Source organism: Leucoraja erinacea, chromosome 9 (assembly GCF_028641065.1).
Source record: "Leucoraja erinacea ecotype New England chromosome 9, Leri_hhj_1, whole genome shotgun sequence".
NCBI lineage: Eukaryota > Metazoa > Chordata > Chondrichthyes > Rajiformes > Rajidae > Leucoraja > Leucoraja erinaceus.
The window spans coordinates 54,417,354-54,438,148 of NC_073385.1; the positions used below are offsets into that span (position 1 = coordinate 54,417,354).

Consider the following 20,795-nt stretch of genomic DNA (forward strand, 5'->3'; position numbering starts at 1 on the left):
TGGTGTGGACTCTGATGGCCTGAGGGCCTGTTTTTGTGTTATATCTCTGAATGACTCAAATTCTGTCAGAACCATAGACTAACTCTTAAAAAGTGCAGAATGATACCAGGCCATCCATGGTTAAATTATGGGGCCAGTAATTGACACTGATTCAAAAGTATTTTATTGGTTAAAAGTGCTTTGAGAAAATTGATAGGCAATTGCAAGTTTTATTCCTTGGTATAAATCTCGTTATAAATGTTCTTCTGCGAGGTCCGAGAATTGAGGGATGTTGAGACCAAGAGGTTTAAAGTAATAAAGGCATTTGATGAACTGAAAGCTATTTCCTTTGAAGCAAGAGCTCAGAACAAAGGGGTAAATATTAAAATTAGCCAGCTCATTAAAGAGTGAAATGAGCAAACATTAGTTCTCTTTAAAAGACAGATGTAAATCAGGATCTCGCCCTCAAAGCTTGTGTCATTTATGTTGTTGAGTTTATTGTCATAGGTACAAGTATGGTGATGTATGTACAATGAAAAGCTTACGTATCACAGGCACTCAGTGTACAGAACATAAAGTTTTATATATCTAAAGATATTAATATATATTATATATATTACAAGAAAGTGAAAGGAAAAGATTGCAAAACAAGACATTAATGCAAAAAAATTGAAAACAAGTCTATAGCTTCAAAAGGTGGTTCAAATTGTTCCATTGCTAAGGTAGTATTAGGGTTGGCTCCAAATGCTGAAATAACTCTGTGGGTTATGCAGTATCTCTGGAGAAAAGGAATAGGTGACATTTCGGCTTGGGACACTTCTTGAGACTAAGAGTCAGGGAAGAAGGAAACTAGAGGTATCAAAAGGTACAATGAACAAATGAATGAAAGGTGTGAAAAGAACAAATCAAAGCCAGCAACGATGATCAAGGAAAGGCAGAGCCCACAATGGTCCATTATTGGCTGTGAAAAAGATGATAATGAGAAGATACAAACAGTGAATATAAGCAGGGCAACAGTAAATCTGCTAGGATTACTTTGGTGGGGAGGGACAGAGAGGAAGGGAGTGGAAGGGTTACTTGAAATTAGAGAAATCAATGTTCATACCGCTGGGTTGTAAGCTGCCCAAGCAAAATATGAGGTGCTGATCCTCCAATGTGTGTTTGGGCTCACTCTGACAATGGAGGAGGCCCAGGACAGAAAAGTCGGAATGGGAATGGGAAGGGAAGTTAAAGTGTTTGGCAACTGGAAGATCGCAAAGGCCAAGGTGGACAGAGCGTACTCGGTACTGAGTTTACACTCGATGTAAACCAGCATCTGCAGTTCCTTCCTGCACACTAAGATTAGGGATGAGCAGGTCAGTTTAAGAACATGATGGTTGTGGGAAAGAAGTTGTTCTTGAACCTGGTGATATGGGATGCCAGTCTTCGGTACCTCCTGCCCAACAGTAGCAGTGAGAAGATATTAATCCCGGATGGTGGGGATCCATGATTAAAGATGCCGCCTCCTGGAGGCAATACCTCACGTAGATGCGTTTGATGGTGAGGAAGATTGTGCCCCTGATAGAACAGTGACATTGGCAGACAAGGGAAATTTCCAGACATGGAAATCTCATACAGTAGTGGGCAGGCAAATCTTTACCGTTACATTAACTCACCCCAGAAATAATCATTATCAGATTCACGTAAAGAAAAAAAGTCTATTATCAATCTCATAAAAATGAAATAAACACTGCTAGGCACTTTAATTTCTATGCAGAATATCTATCTGAAATCAACCAAATGTAATGAAATTGCAATGGTAATGAGCAATAACTAAAAATGTATCTTGGCATAAAAGTGAGTTATGGTGAAAAGGAAACATAAAGTGGGAAGAGTGCTCAGAAGGACTGCAGTAGCATTGAGATTCAAAACATCTTTTCTTTTCCCCTGTTCACAGGTGAAGCAATACACTTTGGGAGCCTCATTTCTGCTCAAGGATATGTGTTTCCTATCTCCGACCACGTTCTGACATTGAAAGATGATGGGACGTTTTACAGGTTTCAGGTGAGCAACCATGCCTTCTTCTCTGGAATCGGAGATCTTTCATCCTCAGGTATTTGAAGTGGAAAGGCTCAATTGCCAATGCTGCCTTAATACTGAGGCATCACAATTCAGCAGCTTATTAATGTTCTCCCACTATAACTTGGGCAGGAAACCTCCAAGCCAGCGGGGAAACTGAATTTTCCACATTTGATCTCTCCCATCCGATCTGCTCCTGACAAGGCTGGAGGCAAGTGTCAAAAATCCCTTCTCCATGGTTTTAGTTATTGTGAGCAGCAATTTTTGACATCTCTCTCTGTGAGATTGAATCAATCAAGCTATGTTCATGTCTGGGAGCTCCAAAAACGAATGGACTTTTTTAACTTGAATACTATGGGTTCCTACACCAACGTCTGAGTGTCATAATTTAAGAAGTAGAATGAGGTAAAGGTCAGTTCAGTAAATTCATGGTGATCTTTTACCACAGCTCTACTTGCCAATACTAACTCCATTCTTCTTGATTCTTATAGCATCTAAAAATCTATTGATCATTTCGGGAAGGTACCATTACATTTTTTTTTAAATTATTAAATTAGGCAACATTATGAGCATCAATTCATTCATTTTGAGGGAACAAAAATATAAAAGCAAGGTGCTGGTGAGTCCTCTTTGGAATATTATAAGCTGGTTTTGGGCCCATATCTGAGGAAGGATATGCTGGCTTTCGAGCGGGTCCAGAAGTGGTTTCCGAGAATGATACCGGGGATGATTGGGTTAACATATTAGGGGTGTTTGCATGCTTTGGGTCTGAACTCGCTGGAGATTAGAAGGATGGGGGGGGGTGGGGGAGATTGCATTGAAACCTACCAGATAATAAAAGGCCTAGATACAGTGGAGAGGATGTTTCTAGCAATGGGGGAGCCCAGAATCAGAGGGCACAGAAAAAAGGACGTACCTTCAAAATAAAGATGGATGAATTACTGTAGCCGGAGTGTGGTGAATCTGTGGAATTTGTTGCCACAGACAGCTGTGGAGGCCAAGACATTAGGTATTTTTAAGGCAGAGATTGATAGGTTTTTGACCAGGAAGGACTTCAACGTTTTCAGGGAGAAGGCAAGAGAATGGGGTTGAGATGGAAAATAGATCAGCCGTGGTTGGATGACAGAGTAGACTTGATGGGGTGAATGGCTTAATTCTGCTCCTATGTCTTATGGTCTTAATATCCATGGAAAAGGTGAACGTTTTACTTCTAAGAGTTGGTCCCTTTCCACAGATTAGCTGACAGAACTTCCTTTGCAGCAAAGTTTCATATCATAAAATGGTGATGGTGTGGGGGTTGTGGGAGGGGATAGTGGGGTCAGAGTTTGGATTGGAATAGTGTGTCGGGATTTTCTCATGGCAGCATGGACTATGGAAAAGTCAATGGCTGGGAACTCACCCTACCCATGTGCACCTTGGCTCTGACACTGGAGTGTGTCCAGGATCTGTGTAACTGAAACAGTAAACAAAATGAAATGGTTCCACGCAGCAAAACTGTTTAAAATCCCCATGCTATAGGAACAACCGTATATTATTATTACCTCGGGATGATTAGATTCCTGTTATCCCAGGCCGTGACTGGAATCATTGAATCAAAACATCAAAGTAGCAAATCTCCATAAGATATGCATTTAACAGAAACTGTATTCATCGGAGACTCACATTTACACGATGAATATTGATCTGAAACCGTGTATTGTGGTAAATTGCTCTTTCCTCTTTAGTAATATGTGCCAAGGACATTGTGAAGTGCAGTTACTTACAAACAGCATCGATAATTCACACAAACTGCTAGATTACATGGAATATTGGACCTTTGCTGGTTGGCACCACATCTTTTCTTTCATTTTGGAGGATTCAAATTGACTTGCAGCATTTGGTATCTCTGTTAACACAAGAGCCCACATCTTCATACTTGTCATTTGAAGTTGCATCTGGTTGCATCACGGCCTGGTTGGGCAACACAAATGCCCAGGAATGACGAAAATTGCAAAAAATGGTGAACACTGCCCAGTCCACCATGGGTACTGCCCTCCCCATGATCCAAGGGATCTACATGTCGCTGTCTCAAAAAGGCTCCCAGAATTATCAGAGACACACACCACCCTGGCCACACACGCATTTCACTCCTGCCATCGGGAAGTCGATATAGGAGCCTGAAAAATGTAATGTCCAGGTTTAGACACAAAATGCTGGAGTAACTCATTGAGACAGTTAGCATCTCTGGAGAGAAGGAGTGGGTGACGTTTCGGGTCGAGACCCTTCTTCAGGGCCTCGACCCGAAACGTCACCCATTCCTTCTCTCCAAAGATGCTGCCAGTCCCGTTGAGTTACTCCAGCATTTTGTGTCTATCTTTGATTAAAACCAGCATCTGCAATTCTTTCAAAGAATTAGGATATTTTAAATATATACCAAACTTTTGTTTTCATTTATTTTATTGTTTACAGTGTACTATGTTTACATATTCTGTTGTGCTGCTGCAAGTAAGAATTTCATTGTTCTGTTTGGGATATATGACAATAAAACACTCTTGACTTGACTATTGTTTCAAGAGTTATTGTCCAGGATTCTGTAGACTTGGTTGCACAAGCAAACATGTAGCAAGGCTTTCTAATCTCTTCAGTGTTGTTACCTTCAGTGCAGTAACAAATAAATCTTCATTGTAGGCTCCATATTTTTGGCCATCGAACTGTTGGGAGCCAGAAAACACAGACTATGGTAAGTGTATCCCTCATGACTTTTACAAGTTATAGTGGACAGCACAGGAAGCAATCAGCAGGTGAATAGCCTCAACAAAGATAAATAAAGGGAATGTTTCACATAGAACATTGAAAATTGAATAGTGAAGCACAGGAACAGGATCTTCAGCCCACACCAGAGCACCCAGAGAAAACCCATGTGGTTACAGGGAGAACGTACAAACTCCGTACAGACAACCCTCTTAGTCAAGACTGAACCTGGTCACTGGCGCTGTCAGGCTGCAATTCTACTACTGCACCACTATCCCGCCATGTAATACTGGAGATTCATTTCACAGTGACTGGAACACAAACCAGAAGCCTAGTTCAGAATATGTTTTTTTTTTCTCTTTCGCAGCGTTAAGTGAATAGGTTATACTCAAAAGTCCATTCTAAAAGCTACTGAAGATAGAGTTTTTAATAAACAAGAATAAGGAGAGACATAGGATCAAAGTAATTGCTGAAAGAATTGTGATTTTTAATGTTGTGTGCTTTCCAATGAGTTCATGTTTCCACAAAGACTGATCTCGACTGGTACAATCTAGGTACATAGACTGATGGTATGAGGGGAGAACAAAATGGGTTAAAGTAAGATTTGTGTAAATATGGTTGCTTGTTTGTCAGCGCAAATGCCGTGGACTGAAAGGACTGTTTCTATGTTGCAACTTCATTATGACTATATTCTTTGGTGAACTTTGTGCTGCATAATGATGAGGATATATAGAAATTGAGATTTGAATATTTCCATGCAGGATGTTTCAATGCCAAGTTCATCTAGCCCTGTCACAGAACATTTAACAGCAGCCTTCACCCTGATGTGATGCATCAGTGCCAAACCATTTCCCCCTCTAGAATATGGGAGGAAATGATCATACGGCTGAACCTCAAGGATGTAGAGTGTTTACAATTATTTTCCAAAAAGCCAATATATCATTCAAATTTCCTGTAAAGTATTTAGAAAACTAAAATAGAATGCAAGATTCATTCCCTTAAATAAGACTGGGACCTTGAAACAACACGGCACCCAAAAGCTAGTATGGCCAATACAAATAGAGGCAGCACACAATATTTTTGCTGTCTGTTAATCGCCTGTAGAGAACAGTTACTGCACTACTCTGTTGCTGTACAATGCTCAGGGTTGTTCATTCAGATAGTCTACGGAACCCAGTCTTTATCTTTCAAATGTCATGGATGGAGAACACACAGGAAGAATTTAAATACTGAATGTGTACCTCAAAGCAACTGGAAAATTAGTGTTGCATGTTCAAATCTTTAAGGCCTTGTGTCTACATCCTTTGGGGATGTCCCATATGTGGTTAAATTGCTGCAACGAGCCAGATGTCAATGATTCTTGAAGCCAATATAAATGTCGGAGATTGGAGTGATTACATGATAATCATCAGGAGAGTCTGACTATTTCTAGTCTGTTAGATTGAGGGCAATACTATTCATCCAGTCTTGATTGAACGTGCAAAATGACCAGATTGCTTGATCCTGCACTTGACGTGTGTTAGCAGTGAATTCTCATGGGCACAACAACAAATATAACAATATAACACATTGCTGTCTTGCATTGCTAAATCAATGAAGTGCCATTTCACCCCTAACTATTTATTTACAAAATGTTTACTTACATTACCTAGCTCAGGAAATAAATTGTAATAGCTCATTTTCAGTGATAAGGTTTGGTCTATACCCATTGGTGAGAGTATGCATTTATTTTTCTGAGCCACTATCTCTGTGATATAAGACCTATCAATTTGGAAATTATATTTTGACCCTTTATTTTGTGGCTGTGACCCCTGGTTCCAGGCATGTCAAGAAACATTACTCCTTCATATACTCTGCCAGGCTCTGCACAGATTTTTGTCTATCGCTCCTCTCATTCACCTAAACTCTATAGAAGAAGGGTCTCGAACCAAAACCTCCGGGAAAAGTGCTTTGTTTGCTCTGACGTTTGCAAATATCTCTTTCCTTCAGTAGGGAGACCAAACTTGTACACTATATTCCAGTCCTCATCCAAATCATTTGACTGTGAATAATTGGGGCCCCAACATGAAGCCGTTTCCAACTCCAATTATCACAGCCTCACAGCCTGAAACTGTCCCTTTTACGTCTACTCCATTTGCTGTCTAAACTAAATCTTAAGCTACTTCAATACCTACAGATACAGATCATACTGGGTATTTACCAGGTGCCAGTCTCATTAATCCCTCCACATTTGTTTTAGCTAAAGGTAATTTTTATTACAGCTCCTCATTCATGATCTATTGGTTACTATCTTCAGGATTTTTCTCTCACCTTCATGAAGACAATTACAAAATATCTGTTTAATTTCTCTACCATCTTCTTATTCCCCAATATCAATGTTCCTGTCTCAGTCTGTAAGGGACCCACATTAACTTTTGCTGATTCCTTCCTTTTTTTTTTAAATCAAGCCCTGACAATCTTGCCAAATTATTCTGACATTCGACTTTCTCCTGTAAAACTTGTGATGTGCCCTGCTGAATCCTGTAAGTTTCCAATCCTCAGGCTAATTGCTGTTTTTGGTAATATTATCAATATGTTGATATTTTATAATATGACTTTGATCTGGTACAATTCTTAACTTCTCTTGATATGTTTCCACCCTTCAGCATCTGCTTGGCTTTTCTCTTGAACTTTCAAATTTTTCTCCTCATCAGAATTCTCCTCCCCTCACTTACACTGCCACCATCATTAAGTCAAAGCTTTATCTATGATCATGGTTGTTCCTTTTGTTAAAGTAGTGACCCTTACATATTCAAGTAAAGCCTGTCAAGGGGACCAGCTGTTTCTGTCCCCACTACAGGTGCTAGTGCCTCATGAATTAAAACCCATTTCTCCCACATGAATCTTTGAGCTATTCAAGCAGTTTTTTTTTACCTTTATTGACCCTATCCCAATCTTGGCATGGTTCTGTTGGTCAGCCAGCTTTACTCTAGTGGGCTGCTTTATTTTCAGCATCTGTGGTCACTGACAAGACCAGCATTTATTGCCCATTCTTTATTGCTCTTGGAAAAGGTGGGGTGCGCTGCTTTCCAGCAGTTTCCTGGTGAAGGCACTCCCTCTGAGCTGTTGGACAGTGGTAATTTGAGGATTTAGACCCAGCAATGATGATGGGCTGCCAACATATCTCCAAGCCAGGAAGGTGTGTGAGTAGGAGGAGAACCATCGGGTGATGGTATTTGGATTGCACTGCCTTTGTTGGTAAAGGTTGTGGGCCTAGGCCTTAACTGCTCAAATTTCTTCAAGACAAGATACAGGATACATTTATTTGTCACATCCATTCCACTCCACATTGTTGATCCCACTATGGACCATAACAACTGGATCCTCCCTTCCCATGTGATGGTTCTCACCACCTGCAAGAAGACATCTTTAATCCTGGAACTAGAAAGCCAACACACCCTTCAGTACTCATGCTCACAGATGCAAAAAGTAATTTGCGATTTTTTTTGGCGACTGGGAACATCAGTGACTGACGCCCGTAGTCGCCCTAAAAACCATCAAGTTGTACGACACTCCGCGTCACCGTCAAGCCACGACACTCCGCATCACATGCCTTCACAACACAAGAAGGTTACACTGAAGTATAATAATCACATTGGAAATGAACTAATCTACAATAAATCTAAGGACCAATAACTTTTTAGGAAATAAATTGTTTATTTAACGTCAGCTTAAAAATAACATCATATTGAAAAACAACAATTTGTTTAACAAGAAAGGTTTGACTTCAACAAAAGTAACTATATATTTAACGGCATATTTCAAAGAATATCATACTTAAGCAAAATTTTATTCAACAACAATATTCATATCTGACAATAACATTACAATTTACACCAACTCCAATGAACTTCAACAAGACACAAAGATCTTTATTTTTTCACCACATTAGAAAGAACGTCATTTCAGATGTTCTTAATAATGTACTTTGTACATTTATGTACTTTTGTATTTTTCATTGTTAATGGGCACTTTGCCCCTGGCTATCTTCAGCCAAATAATCTACAAAGTTTTGAAAGTCGGTGCTTTATATACCCGCGTTACTGGCCGTCACCCGCAGGACAGCATACATCAGTGTGTGACAGGTTGCACGACATGATAAGACACCCAGATGTCGCCAGAAGATTATTAACATTCCAAAATCCAGGGGCGGCAGGGAGACACCGCGCGTCACTACATGCGTCACCCCGCGTCACGCCCCAACCACGCGGCGACAGCCTCTTTTCAGCCTGTCGCCGATGTCGCCCAAGTGGGACAGGCCCTTTAGTGTTTGTGAGGTAATTGATCCATTCACAAATTAACACAATTACCATAGTTTTTTCAGGCTTGAATTTGTATGAAAATCAGAAGTATTCTGAAACTGAAATACCATATCCTCTTGGTACAAGTGAACATCAGTGAGGAGGATACTAAAATGTGCGTTTTGCCATTGATATAACTGAGGTGAAAAAAACAATTAAACAGAATTATTTTTTGAAAGGAAGCTATTATAAGGGGGTAATTAATTGTTTCATTTTTTCACCATCATAGCCATCTACCTGTGTAAGCGGACAATGCAGAATAAAGCGAGATTGGAGCTTGCTGATTATGAAGCCGTAGGTATACCAATTTTATAATTGACAATGTGCTATTATAACACCAATGAGTTATTTTGAAAACTACAGCATGGATTCCAGTCAGAACTTGCACTAATAAGTAAAAAACAGAAACCTGTTTTCTGTTGTAACACAAAGCTGTTCATTCTGCAGGAAAATTTGGCCAGGTTGCAAAGAGCATTTGCAAGAAAGTGGGAGTTCATCTTTATGCAAGCAGAGGCCCAAATAAAGTACGTAAACGCTCAACATTATGTATTTGTAAAGTGAAAATAAAATAGAAAATAACAGGGCTTTTCTTCCTGTATATGTGCAAGCTGATCTCCTAAGGAATTATTTATGAATGATCTAAGCCTAGAGCATGATAATAGGCAGCTGGTAACCAGACTGTGCTATGGAGTGCCTTATTGGGAGTTGCCCCAAACACATCCTGAAGCCAGTCTGAGCGTAACCACTTGATATCAAGCCTTTCTGGGTTGGCTAGTTCTTGCTGTTAACATGGGTGAAATGAGCCAAGAAATATCTTGTGTTCAATGTAAAACTTGTGATTGTCATTTTCATGCCAAGTTTGGAAAATGATGGATGCTTTCAGAACTCTACATGAATAAATCATTTCAGAAAACCAAATAAAACATTTTTCCGCTTGCATTCAGCTGAGCGTGTTTGGGTAATTTAGCTTTATCCTGATCAATAAGCAGATTATATTTACTTGCATTGGCATGTATTGATTGGAAACAATTTGTAGGGTGGCGCAGCGGTAGAGCTGCTGCCTTACACATCTGCATTCGATCCTAACAATGGGTGCTGTCTGTATGGAGTTCCTGTAGCCATGTGGGTGGTCTCCGAGTGCTCCGGTTTCCTCCCACATTCCAAAGATATACAGGTTTGTAGGTTAATTGGCTTCAGTAAATTTGTAAATGGTCCCTAGTCTGTGGGATAGTGTATGGGGTGATCGCTGCTCGACGCAGATTTGATGGGCTGAAGGGCCTGTTTCCACACTGTTTGTCTAAAGACTGAAGTCTAAATTAGCAAATGTATCAATGGATCTTCCTTTCCTCAACCAATTTTAAAGAACACTAGACCAAGTGGGACCCATTGGAAGTGGCACCTGTCATATGGGAGGCCTCGTCCCCCAACACAACATTCCACCACTCTCCCATAGCCCCCATGTGAGGCCTGGTTCCCCAACGCAACCCATTCCCCAACGCAATATTCCACCACTCACCCGTTCCCCTAATGCAACCCATTCCCCCAATGCAATATTCCACCACTCACCCTAAGCCCCCAACTGAGCGGGGCGACTCATTTTAAACTTCTTTTTAAACTTTTAAAAAGATCCAATTGCACTTGCTGCCAGGAAAAAAAATCCGATTGCATTTGCTGCCAGGACTCTGTCCTGAGATTTGCAATATTGTAGCGGGCAGGGCTACAATCCCATTGTGACATCATAGCTGTAACTGTCACTGCAACATCACATCATTTTTCTCAAAGTGGGGTTTTATATAGTAAAAATGTGAATAACATAAAACATCAATCTGAAAAAACTTGATAAAAAAATACACCACAGGACAATTGTGAGTAAGGTGGTCCAAAAATTGTAGCGCTCCCCCAATCATGTACCGTTTTGGGAGCACGCACATAGAATCCCAAACAAGATGCGAGATTTAATTATATATAGATAATTCTTATCTGATTGTTCGGAGCAATAACTAAGATTTGATATCAGTGGTCTTAGTGCAAAGTCACCAGGTAGATCTTGTACCAGTAGTACCTCGAATAATGATACATTTCTACCCAACGTTTATAGTGTACAATCCATGCGAAATCTAAAAAAAGAGAAATTTTATTTTCAAATTGAAACTAGCAAGGAGGTATCTCTAACTATGCACTCACAGTAAATTTATTTTTACAGTATATCCTTAGTCCTCGCAATGGTGAAATATGCATTCTCTGAACATTATGCAGGAACAAGCACCATGCTTGACGTTGATAGTTACAGCTCCACAAGAACTTTAAGAGCCTGGTTCAGTGGGTGTACCCTCGCTCTGTTTCAGTAGATCCTGAATACAAGTCCAACGACCAAGACTTGAGAATACAAGCACCTCATGTTTCACACGTGTTTTTAAACTAGAACCAGTATAATATTGTGGCAGTTAAAGGAGAGGATTGATGGTCAATATATTATGTGAACATTGGCCAAAGAACTTAAGAAATAGAACAAGGAGTGGGTCAATATGTTTCTCATGCCTGCTCCAATATTGCAGACAATTTTGCTGAAAGTGAACATTTTCCAAGCACAGTACACGTGGGTCATTCCATTTAACCTTGCTTTATCCTCACAGTAAATGAGAAATATTACTGTTTCTATTATTGGATGATTTTTAATTGCTAGTTGTCCTTTGATAGACCCACCCTAATGTTCCCTTCCGTGCCCATCCCTGAATTTTAGGCAACATAGTAAATAAGAAGAGCATTGACTGATTTTTCCATTGCAATTTTAATGAGGGGGGTTTGGGTCCATTGATAGATTATATTCTCCCCAGGGGGGTGGGAGATTGCAACCTTCACATGGTCCACCCTGTTTCGACTAATGCAATCAACCCGATGTGCACAAACAAATAGATGTAGATGCACAACTTTAGGCTGTGCACGTCACACGCAAGAAGAAGAAGAAGAAGGTACACAAAAATGCTGGAGAAACTCAGCGGGTGCAATGTTAGAGAGGAGGTTGTGAAACTGTCTCCAGAGGGAGGAGGAGAACTTCTTCAAAGTAGGCATATCTTGAGGAGATTTCGCAGTGGAGATTCTCCCCAGAAGATTCTCCCCAGGAAGATATAAAGTAACTTGCATTAAAAATAATGAAAAAGCATTAACCTTTCTTAAAAATTGAGTAATGATATTACATCCTATTGGGACTCAAGACTACAGTAAAAGTGTCCTGGATAATTTATCGTCAGCTATGGTTTTTGTAAGACAACAATAATACAGAACGTAGAAGGCTAGGTAGCATCTGTGAAGAAAGGAAAAAAGTTACTATTTCAGGATGTTGATGTTTTGGATCAGAACACATTATTTCCTAATTTTTCTGCCCATTGCTAAATCTGTCCCTTTTATTAAGACTTGAGAAAACTTGAGCCTAATAACTCAAAGACTGGTCAAATTAGCTAACATAGTAGTTGTCCCTTGGAAAGACAGTATAGTGATGGAATTGACTGTTCAGTGACCAAAATAAAAAAGGAGAGGCTAACAACCTACGTACCATAGAATATCTCAGACAGAGAGGAATTTGGTTTGTGAAGTAGAAACACTGCTGAACTGCGGAGACTGTGGTATTTGTAAAGTTTAAGTGCAACCAAGAAACAGAAGTCCTGCAAATTCAGTGTTTCCTTTGGAAGTTGATATCATCTTCTTTTAGAATTGACAGAAAGAAGGATAAAACGGAACGTAAGATCCTAGACAGTCAAGAAAGAGCATTCTGGGATGTCCACCGGCCCGTTGTGAGTATACTTGAATTTTACCATCATTCCTTGGATATTTGTTGAAGGCACAAGAAGTCCATTCCCAACTTTGTGCTACTAGCAGGGAGCTTCCACACAAGTATTTCAATCAAAAGTGTAGCTTGTGCACCTTTAAGCCATTAACTAAAGTAGACAGAAATATATGCATGGAGATGTTCAATCTGCAGTGTCAAATATATGAATCAGGAGAACGAGTATGTCACTCCATCCCTCAAAACTGCTCTGCCATGCTATGATTAAAGTGGAACTGATTTAATCTCAACTCCATACTGCCACCTACCTCTGGTAATCTGTCACTGTTGAAAAATCTGACTACCTCTGTCTTAAAAATATTGACTAATTCTGCTTCCATCACTCTTTGAGGAAGAGGGTTCCAAAGACTCATGACCCTCTGAGTGAAAAAAAAAATAATCTCATCTCTCAGCTAAATAGGTGACTACTTGTTTTTAGACAATTACCCCTAATTCTAGATTTTCCCACAAGAACGTACATCCTTTCCTCTTCAGGTTCAAGTGATGCTCCAGAGCGATATACACTCCTTTACTTTAGCTTCTCTCTTCTTAGCTGCAAGGATTCTCTGCACTGCACTGCAATCCTAGTGAATATTAGCTAATTTAAAAGGTGGCACGGTGGTAGAGTTGATGCCTTACAGCGCATGCAGCACCAGAGATCCCGACTACGGGTACTGTCTGTATAGAGTTTGTACGTTCTCCCCGTGACCGGGTGGGTTTTCTCCAAGATTTTTGGTTTCCTCCTACACCCCAAAGACGTACAGGTTAGTAGGTTAATTGGCTTGGTATTGTCCCTAGTGTGTGTAGGATAGGATTAATATGCAGGGTTTGCTGGTCGGTGCGGACTTGGTAGGCCTGAAGGGCCTGTTTCCGTGCTCTATCTCTAAACTAAACTACACTAAATTAAACATTTAGTCTATAACTTCTGCATTTGTTTCATTTAAACAAATGTTTCCGCAGGGCAACCACTTTAATACCTATAGTGCTGCAGTATCAGTATTTCTAAAACCAATGAAAGTATGTTAACCTATGAAATAATGAATTTTACATTTAAAATGGAAGTTTAGGTTTAAATATTGACAACGATCAGGTTTGCTTTGTAATGGGGGAATATAGTGCAATGGCAGTAAGCTTTGCTGCCTCACTTTTTTGGTCCTGACTTTGGATGCTGCTTGCGTGAAGTTTGCTTATAATCCCTCATTTCTCCTGAGGTGCTCTTTCTTTCACATCCCAAAGATGTGCTGGTGGGTTAATTGGCTACGGTAAATTGATTCTAGTGCACATGTAGCAGGAGAATAGGGTCAAGGTAGGAAATGATAGGGAGGTAAAGGCAAAAATAAGATTAATATTTATGGTTGGCATGGACATGGTGGGCCGTAGGGTATGATTAGATGCTGTATGACTTTGAGAAGCTATATATGATTTTGTTTCGCTGTTGCCTTCTTCTTACTTCCTTTCTGTAAGGGTTTTGATATTTGAATACTCTTATGAATTAATCAAGGATTATTATATCACTCTAATAGGCAATGAATCTGAATATAAAGATTTTATTCCAAACCAGTCCACACATTTTGTTTCTAAATCGTGAAATACCAATCAAATTGCTGATGATTATAACCAGACGTTTTCCCATCTAGCTTAGATAAGAGAAAATCAGCTAATCAGCATTTTCTGTTTAAATTTCAGATTTTCAGCATCTGCCGTTTTCTTTTTGATTTGCATAAATCAATGATGGCCATTAGCGGGAACTTATTATACAAAGATTTGCCCGTCAAATCACAGCGTAGAAGAGAGGAAAATGGCAATGCTGACAACTGAACATTGAAATTGAGCATTGGACAGGCTAGATGCAGGAAGATTGTTCCCATTGTTGGGGAAGTCCAGAACAAGGGGGCACAGTTTAAGGATAAGGGGGAAGTCTTTTAGGACCGAGATGAGAAAAATATTTTTTACACAGAGAGTGGTGAATCTGTGGAATTCTCTGCCACAGAAGGTAGTTGAGGCCAGTTTCATTGGCTATATTTAAGAGGGAGCTAGATGTGGCCCTGGTGGCTAAAGGGATCAGGGGGTATGGAGATAAGGCAGGTACAGGATACTGAGTTGGATGATCAGCCATGATCATATTGAATGGCGGTGCAGGCTCGAAGGGCCGAATGGCCTACTCCTGCACCTATTTTCTATGTTTCTATGTTTCTATGAAATGTAACATCAAATAGTCATTGGCACTGACATAATCTCTCACTAAATTCCTCCTTTATTGTCCTTTCTGCAGCCTGGCTGTGTGAACACTACAGAAATGGACATCAGGAAATGCCGCAGGATGAAAAATCCGAACAGTGTAAAGAAGGTGTGTACAAGCATCCTGCTCACATCTGCTCAATAAGGTCATAACTGATAGGAGCAGAAATAGGGCACTTGGCCCATCAAGTCTACTCCGCCATTCAATCATGGCTGATCTATCTCTCCCTCCTAATCCCATTCTCCTGCCTTCTCCCCACAAACCCTGACATCCGTACTGATCAAGAATCTATCGACCCCTGCCTTAAAAATATCCATTCACTTGGCCTCCACAGCCTTCTGTGGCAATGAGCTATAGAACGTTAGTAAAATAATCGCTAGGTTTCCTGCCACCATATTATCTTCATGCTGAACTAGAATGGAAAGCGTGATCAAAAACAGTCAGAAACTGTATTCTACTGATAACTAGTATTGGAACTATTTGTGTCATTTCATTGTCCTATCTGGGACACATGACAATAACATTCACTTGACGCTTGACTCTTGTAAACAATGGCTAAATAGCTTCCAAAATGGCACAGAAAATTTACTCAGCAAACTTGTTTTCGTTTTTTATTGAAGCTTGGAACAACTTAAGTTAGTAAATCTTTGACCTGAGTATTATGGAGTCATTCAGACGTAGCATGACCTCAGTTTTGAGTGTGTGCTTGTGTGTGTGAGAGCATGGTGTGTTTTGTTTTTCCTTTAAATGCTGAGCCTGACATCATTGGTGGGTAAGTTGTTGGAGGAGGTTCTTTGTGACAGGATATATCAGCATCTAGAAAGGGATGGGCTGATTAAGGATCGTCAGCGTGGTTTTGTGTGTGGGAAATCGTGTGTCTTACAAATCTGATAGCATTTTTAAAGAGGTCACCAAGAGGTTTGATGAGGACAGGGCAGTGGGGATTGTCTAAATGGACTTTAGCCAGTCCTTATACAAGGTCCCACAGGGTAGGTTTGGCTGGAAGGTTAGATTGCATGGAATCCAAGGTGAGTTACCTGATTGGATTCAAAGTTGGCTTGGAGGAAGATGTCAAAGTGTAGTTATGGATATATTTTCTTCTGATTGGAGATCTATAACCAGAGTGTGCCACAAGGGTGGGTGTGGGGTCTTCTGTTGTTTGTTATATACATTAATGATGTGGATGACAATGTAATGAATGTTGTTAGTAAATTTAGAAAATTGTCATAGTAATTGGTGAGGAAAGATGTCTATACCTTCCTAACTGATCTAAATCAAGATGTAATGGAATTTAACTCTGACAAGTATGAGGTATTGCACATTGGTTTGTCAAATCATGGCAGGGCATGTAGAGTAAACGGTGAAGCTTGGACAGTATGGTTACTTAAATTAGTAAGGGTATTGACCATACGGTTAGGACATCATGATGCAAGTGATTGGTGAGACCATGGTTACATAATATGTGCAGTTCTGGTTGTCCAGCTATAGGAAGCCTGTCATTAAGTTGGAAAGAGTGCAAAAGTGATTCAACAGGATGTTACCTGGGCTCGCAGCTTGAGTTACAGGGTTGAGGTTGGAAAGGTTGAGACTTTTTTCTTTGGAATATAGGATGCTGAGGGATGACCTTATTGAGTAGTACAAGATTATGAGACCATGGATAAAGTGAACACTTTTACCTAAGGTAGAGGATTCTAAAACTAGAGGGCACAGATTTGTTGAGAGCATTGATATTTCAGAGGGACTACAGGAGAATATGTGCACTCAGAGGATAGTCTGTGTCTGGAATGAGCTACTAGAAGAAGCTGTGGGAGTGGATATAATTCTGAATTCTAATAGACATTTGGACAGATATATGGAGAGGAACGTTGAGAGGGTCATGGGCCAAATGCAGGCAAATTAGACCAGCCCAAAATGCGAACTTGGTTGGCAAGGAGAAGGTGGCTGAAGGGTCTGTGTCCAAGCTGTATAGCTCTGTGAATTTACGACTAAATGCAGACATTTGATGTTGATAACAAATGGCTCACATTTGTGACACAAAATGTTATCCATACTTGCGCAGAAGATATTAAATAATAATTGAAGAAATTCTGTCTTCTTGAATTAGCATTCACTATAAAGTGCTCTTAAATGCCATTAAATCCAGACATGTAGATAATCTCTGTGAATAATGGAAATAAGAATGCTGAGTAATTGTGTTTGAATATACTCAGCAACTGAACCACCACCATGGCAGAGAATTTCAAAACATTATCCACTGGGTGAAGATGTTTCTTCACGTCACAGATAAGAAGACCTTTCTTCAACCAGGATCTAATGGGTCTTTAGAATTGTCTATGCAAGAGAGCTAGTAAGGTTCCATTTGCTGACAGAGACTTTTGGACGTTAATGGAATTAAGGGCTATGGGATTAGTAGTAAAGAGGCAGGATAGTAAATATTCAGATTGAAAGGGGTGCTGCATTTTTGGAAAAGTCACCAAGACAAGTAGTGTGACGCAAGTGGCTTTTGGGATGGTACATGTTACCATCTATTCCCTATGAAGGTATTGTAATATCTTGAGTATTAAACTGGCTTGAATCTGTTGCGTACACTGGGCCTTCCCCACACAGGGTAAAAATACCCAATTTCCCTCTCCCTGTCAAGTCTTTTTAGTTTATGAACAATTTGTAAGTTTAGTTTATTGGGCATCTTCCAATATCTCCAAGGGAGAAACTCAGCAGGTAGAACGGCATCTGTGGATGGAAAGGATCGGTCAATGTTTCAGGTCAAAACCTTGCATCAGGACTGAGGGTGGAGATGGAAGATAGCCAATGTAAAGAGAAGAGGAAGTGTGGCGAGAGAGAAATGAGAAGTGATTGATGGACTGAGATGGACAAAGATGAAGGGCATATGGAGTGAGGTGAGGGAGGGGAGAGGTGGTTGCAAGGCAGAGGCAGGTAGGTGATAGATGGAGGCAGTGGAGAGAAAAAAGAGGACATGGAAAAAAAAAGAATGAAAATGCATATGGAGGCAGGTGATAGGGAGGTGAGGGTGGGGACAGCTGCTGGAGGATGATAAACTGGAACACAAAGACCACCAGCGCTGGAATCTGATAAGTAGGGAAGGTGATAATGGAAACCATGGGAGGCGAGGTGACTGGTAAATGCAAGCAGAAGCAGATGGGGATGGGGAGGAAAACCTGAGGAGTAAACATGTGAGAAGTTGATGGATGAAAACAAGAGTGAGAGGGAATGTAAAGATATGATGGGGGCAGGAGGAGGGGGGGTATGGGGGAGTGGACAAAAATGGGAGGATGGGAGGAGGATCAGAAAGAGAGACTGGACGAAAAGATTACCTCGAACAGGAACATTCTGACTGAGAGGAAAAGCACAGTAACCATCATTTTACTTCGGAGTCACGTGAGTGACTACGTGAAGAAGGGCCGTCCGTCTGCGTGCACGTCATTATGTCTGAACGCAATACGCGCGACGGACTGGCAGGCACTGTGTCCTCCTAGTCCGTCGGGATGGGCAGGTAAGGGAAGTTGAATCACTTACCTGCGTTCTTTCGGGCTTGAAGCTTTTTTTTAGTTTCAGGGCCCAGATGTCGAGGAGACGGTCCGCGGGGAAGTCGGCTGCCAAAGACCGTAGCATTCCCAGTAGCGGGCGACGGTCTTGTTTCCCGACATTTAGCGCCGGCAGAACCGGCAGGAGACTTGTTGCAGGAGGAGGAGCTCAGTTGGTGGTCCTGCAGTACGGGAAAAACCACCCGCAAGTCAAACAAACCTGTTGACTCAGATGCGTCCAGGGGGGGGGAAAGAGATACCCTCCCTCAACGGAGAGCATCTGAGGACGACTCTCCCACATTGGAGCAACTTTTTGGAGAAGTTGCTCCAACAATGTGTCAGCCCGGGCCTACAGCAGAACCGGGAGCCTCACACATGGGGAAGTCCAATGTCTTCCCCATTGGAGAGGGAAGTACATATGTACATATGTGCCGCCGCCGAAGCCAAGGTTCTGGGCGGTCCCCGACAGGAAACGCCGCTCCAGGCCCGCTGGTAGGCCGCGAGGACAGGTCGAAGCTGCAGCCCGGAGAAAAGCTGCCTCTCCGACCAGGTAGGGACCCTGAAAGGTAGTTTCCCCCCCCCCCCCCCCCCCCCCCCCCCCCCCCCCCCCCACACATAAAAAAGTCTAGACCTCCAAACAAAACACTTTAACTAACTAAAAATAAAAATAAAACGGTGAAGAGACAGACAGCTGCTGGCTGGGCAGCCGTGCACAGGACAGCGCCCTTTTTGCATCTAGACTAAACCATTAGTTACCCAGACATGTGTCCTGCGAGCTGGATCCAGGAGCAAGGCAGTGGATGCTTTCTCCCTCAATTGGGGAGGAATGTTTATGTATGCTTTCCGCCAATTTGTCTCACAAACCGATGCTTGACAAAAATCAAGCAAGTCTAAGACACAGGCATATTGGCAGTGCCAGATTGGCCTACTCAAGCCTGGTCCCCAAAAATTTTGGGAATTATAGTCCAGCCAGTTATGGCTGTACCCAAGAGCAGGGACCTCCTAGTGAACCCAGTTACAGGGAGCAATCATCCACTACATGAACGTATTAACTTGTTGGTCTGCAGATTCTGAGGAGGCCATTTCAAGGCATATGACAGTCCGAACAAATACAACACAGTTCGGATAACGAATGTCTTGGAGTTCCTATCAACTCTGTACTATAACTGTAAACAAAGTTATAGTGCAATCTATAGTGCCAGAGGCACACTCTCCTCCTATCTGATGCCGGAAGCAGGGCACAGTTCGATAGGAACGCACCCCTTTACAGCAAAATTCATGAAGGGAATTTACAATTTAAGACCTCCAAGGCCAAGGTACACGGACACATGGGATGTGAGTGTGGTACTAACCCTACTTTGACAGTGGGGACAGCCTATAACTAACCCTGAAGGTGGTATGCTGACAAAGAGTCCAGACACTGCAAAAGCTACGGTTGGACTACATGACCACAAATATGAACAACATAACATTCGTAATCAGGAACCTGATAAAACAGAGCAGGCCAGGGATGGAGATCCAGTTCTTGGCATACCCAGAGGACCAACGGTTGTGTGTGTGGTAACACACTAACACCACTATCTGAGAGTTACGGAGAACCTCAGAGGCTCAGAACAATCAGTCCTCATCAGCCATAAAAAACATAAATAAAACAATTTAAAAAACCACACCAAAAGGTGTCAACTCAAACCATCTCCAGATGGTCAAAAGAGGTAAAGGCGGTAGCAGGAGTAAACATTTATATGGTTAAATCTCACTCCACCAGGGCTGCATCTACATCAGCAGCAAGAGCTATGGACGTGCCCCTTGACAACATCCTAGTGGCTGCAGGATGGACAAATGAAATAATGGTCCACCGGTTTTATAACAAACCCATAACCGGACTGGGGGTGTTTGCACGTACCATTTTAAGTTCTGTCCCTTAGTTTCCCCCCCAAGGTTGGGAGGAGTAACCATTTTTTAAAAACGTTTTTTTCATTTAAAGCATCAGTATCTTTACTTAACTACGTAATGTCTGAATGCTTTAATGATTGCACGCATCCATGGTCAATCCATTCAGTGTGTGACGCCTGGATTCGTAACTGGCG

At 41.3% G+C, this 20,795-nt stretch overlaps 1 protein-coding gene across 1 annotated transcript in view; it reads left to right on the forward strand.

Annotated features, from left to right (window-relative positions):
- LOC129700391 (regulator of G-protein signaling 6-like) overlaps nt 1-20,795 on the forward strand; it is a 411,071-nt gene that overhangs the window by 352,764 nt on the left and 37,512 nt on the right. Inside the window, exons 4-9 of the mRNA XM_055640840.1 lie at nt 1,916-2,022; nt 4,705-4,756; nt 9,337-9,401; nt 9,555-9,631; nt 12,814-12,895; nt 15,200-15,274. Of these exons, the coding sequence (XP_055496815.1) occupies nt 1,916-2,022; nt 4,705-4,756; nt 9,337-9,401; nt 9,555-9,631; nt 12,814-12,895; nt 15,200-15,274 (458 nt within the window). The remainder of the gene's footprint in view (nt 1-1,915; nt 2,023-4,704; nt 4,757-9,336; nt 9,402-9,554; nt 9,632-12,813; nt 12,896-15,199; nt 15,275-20,795) is intronic.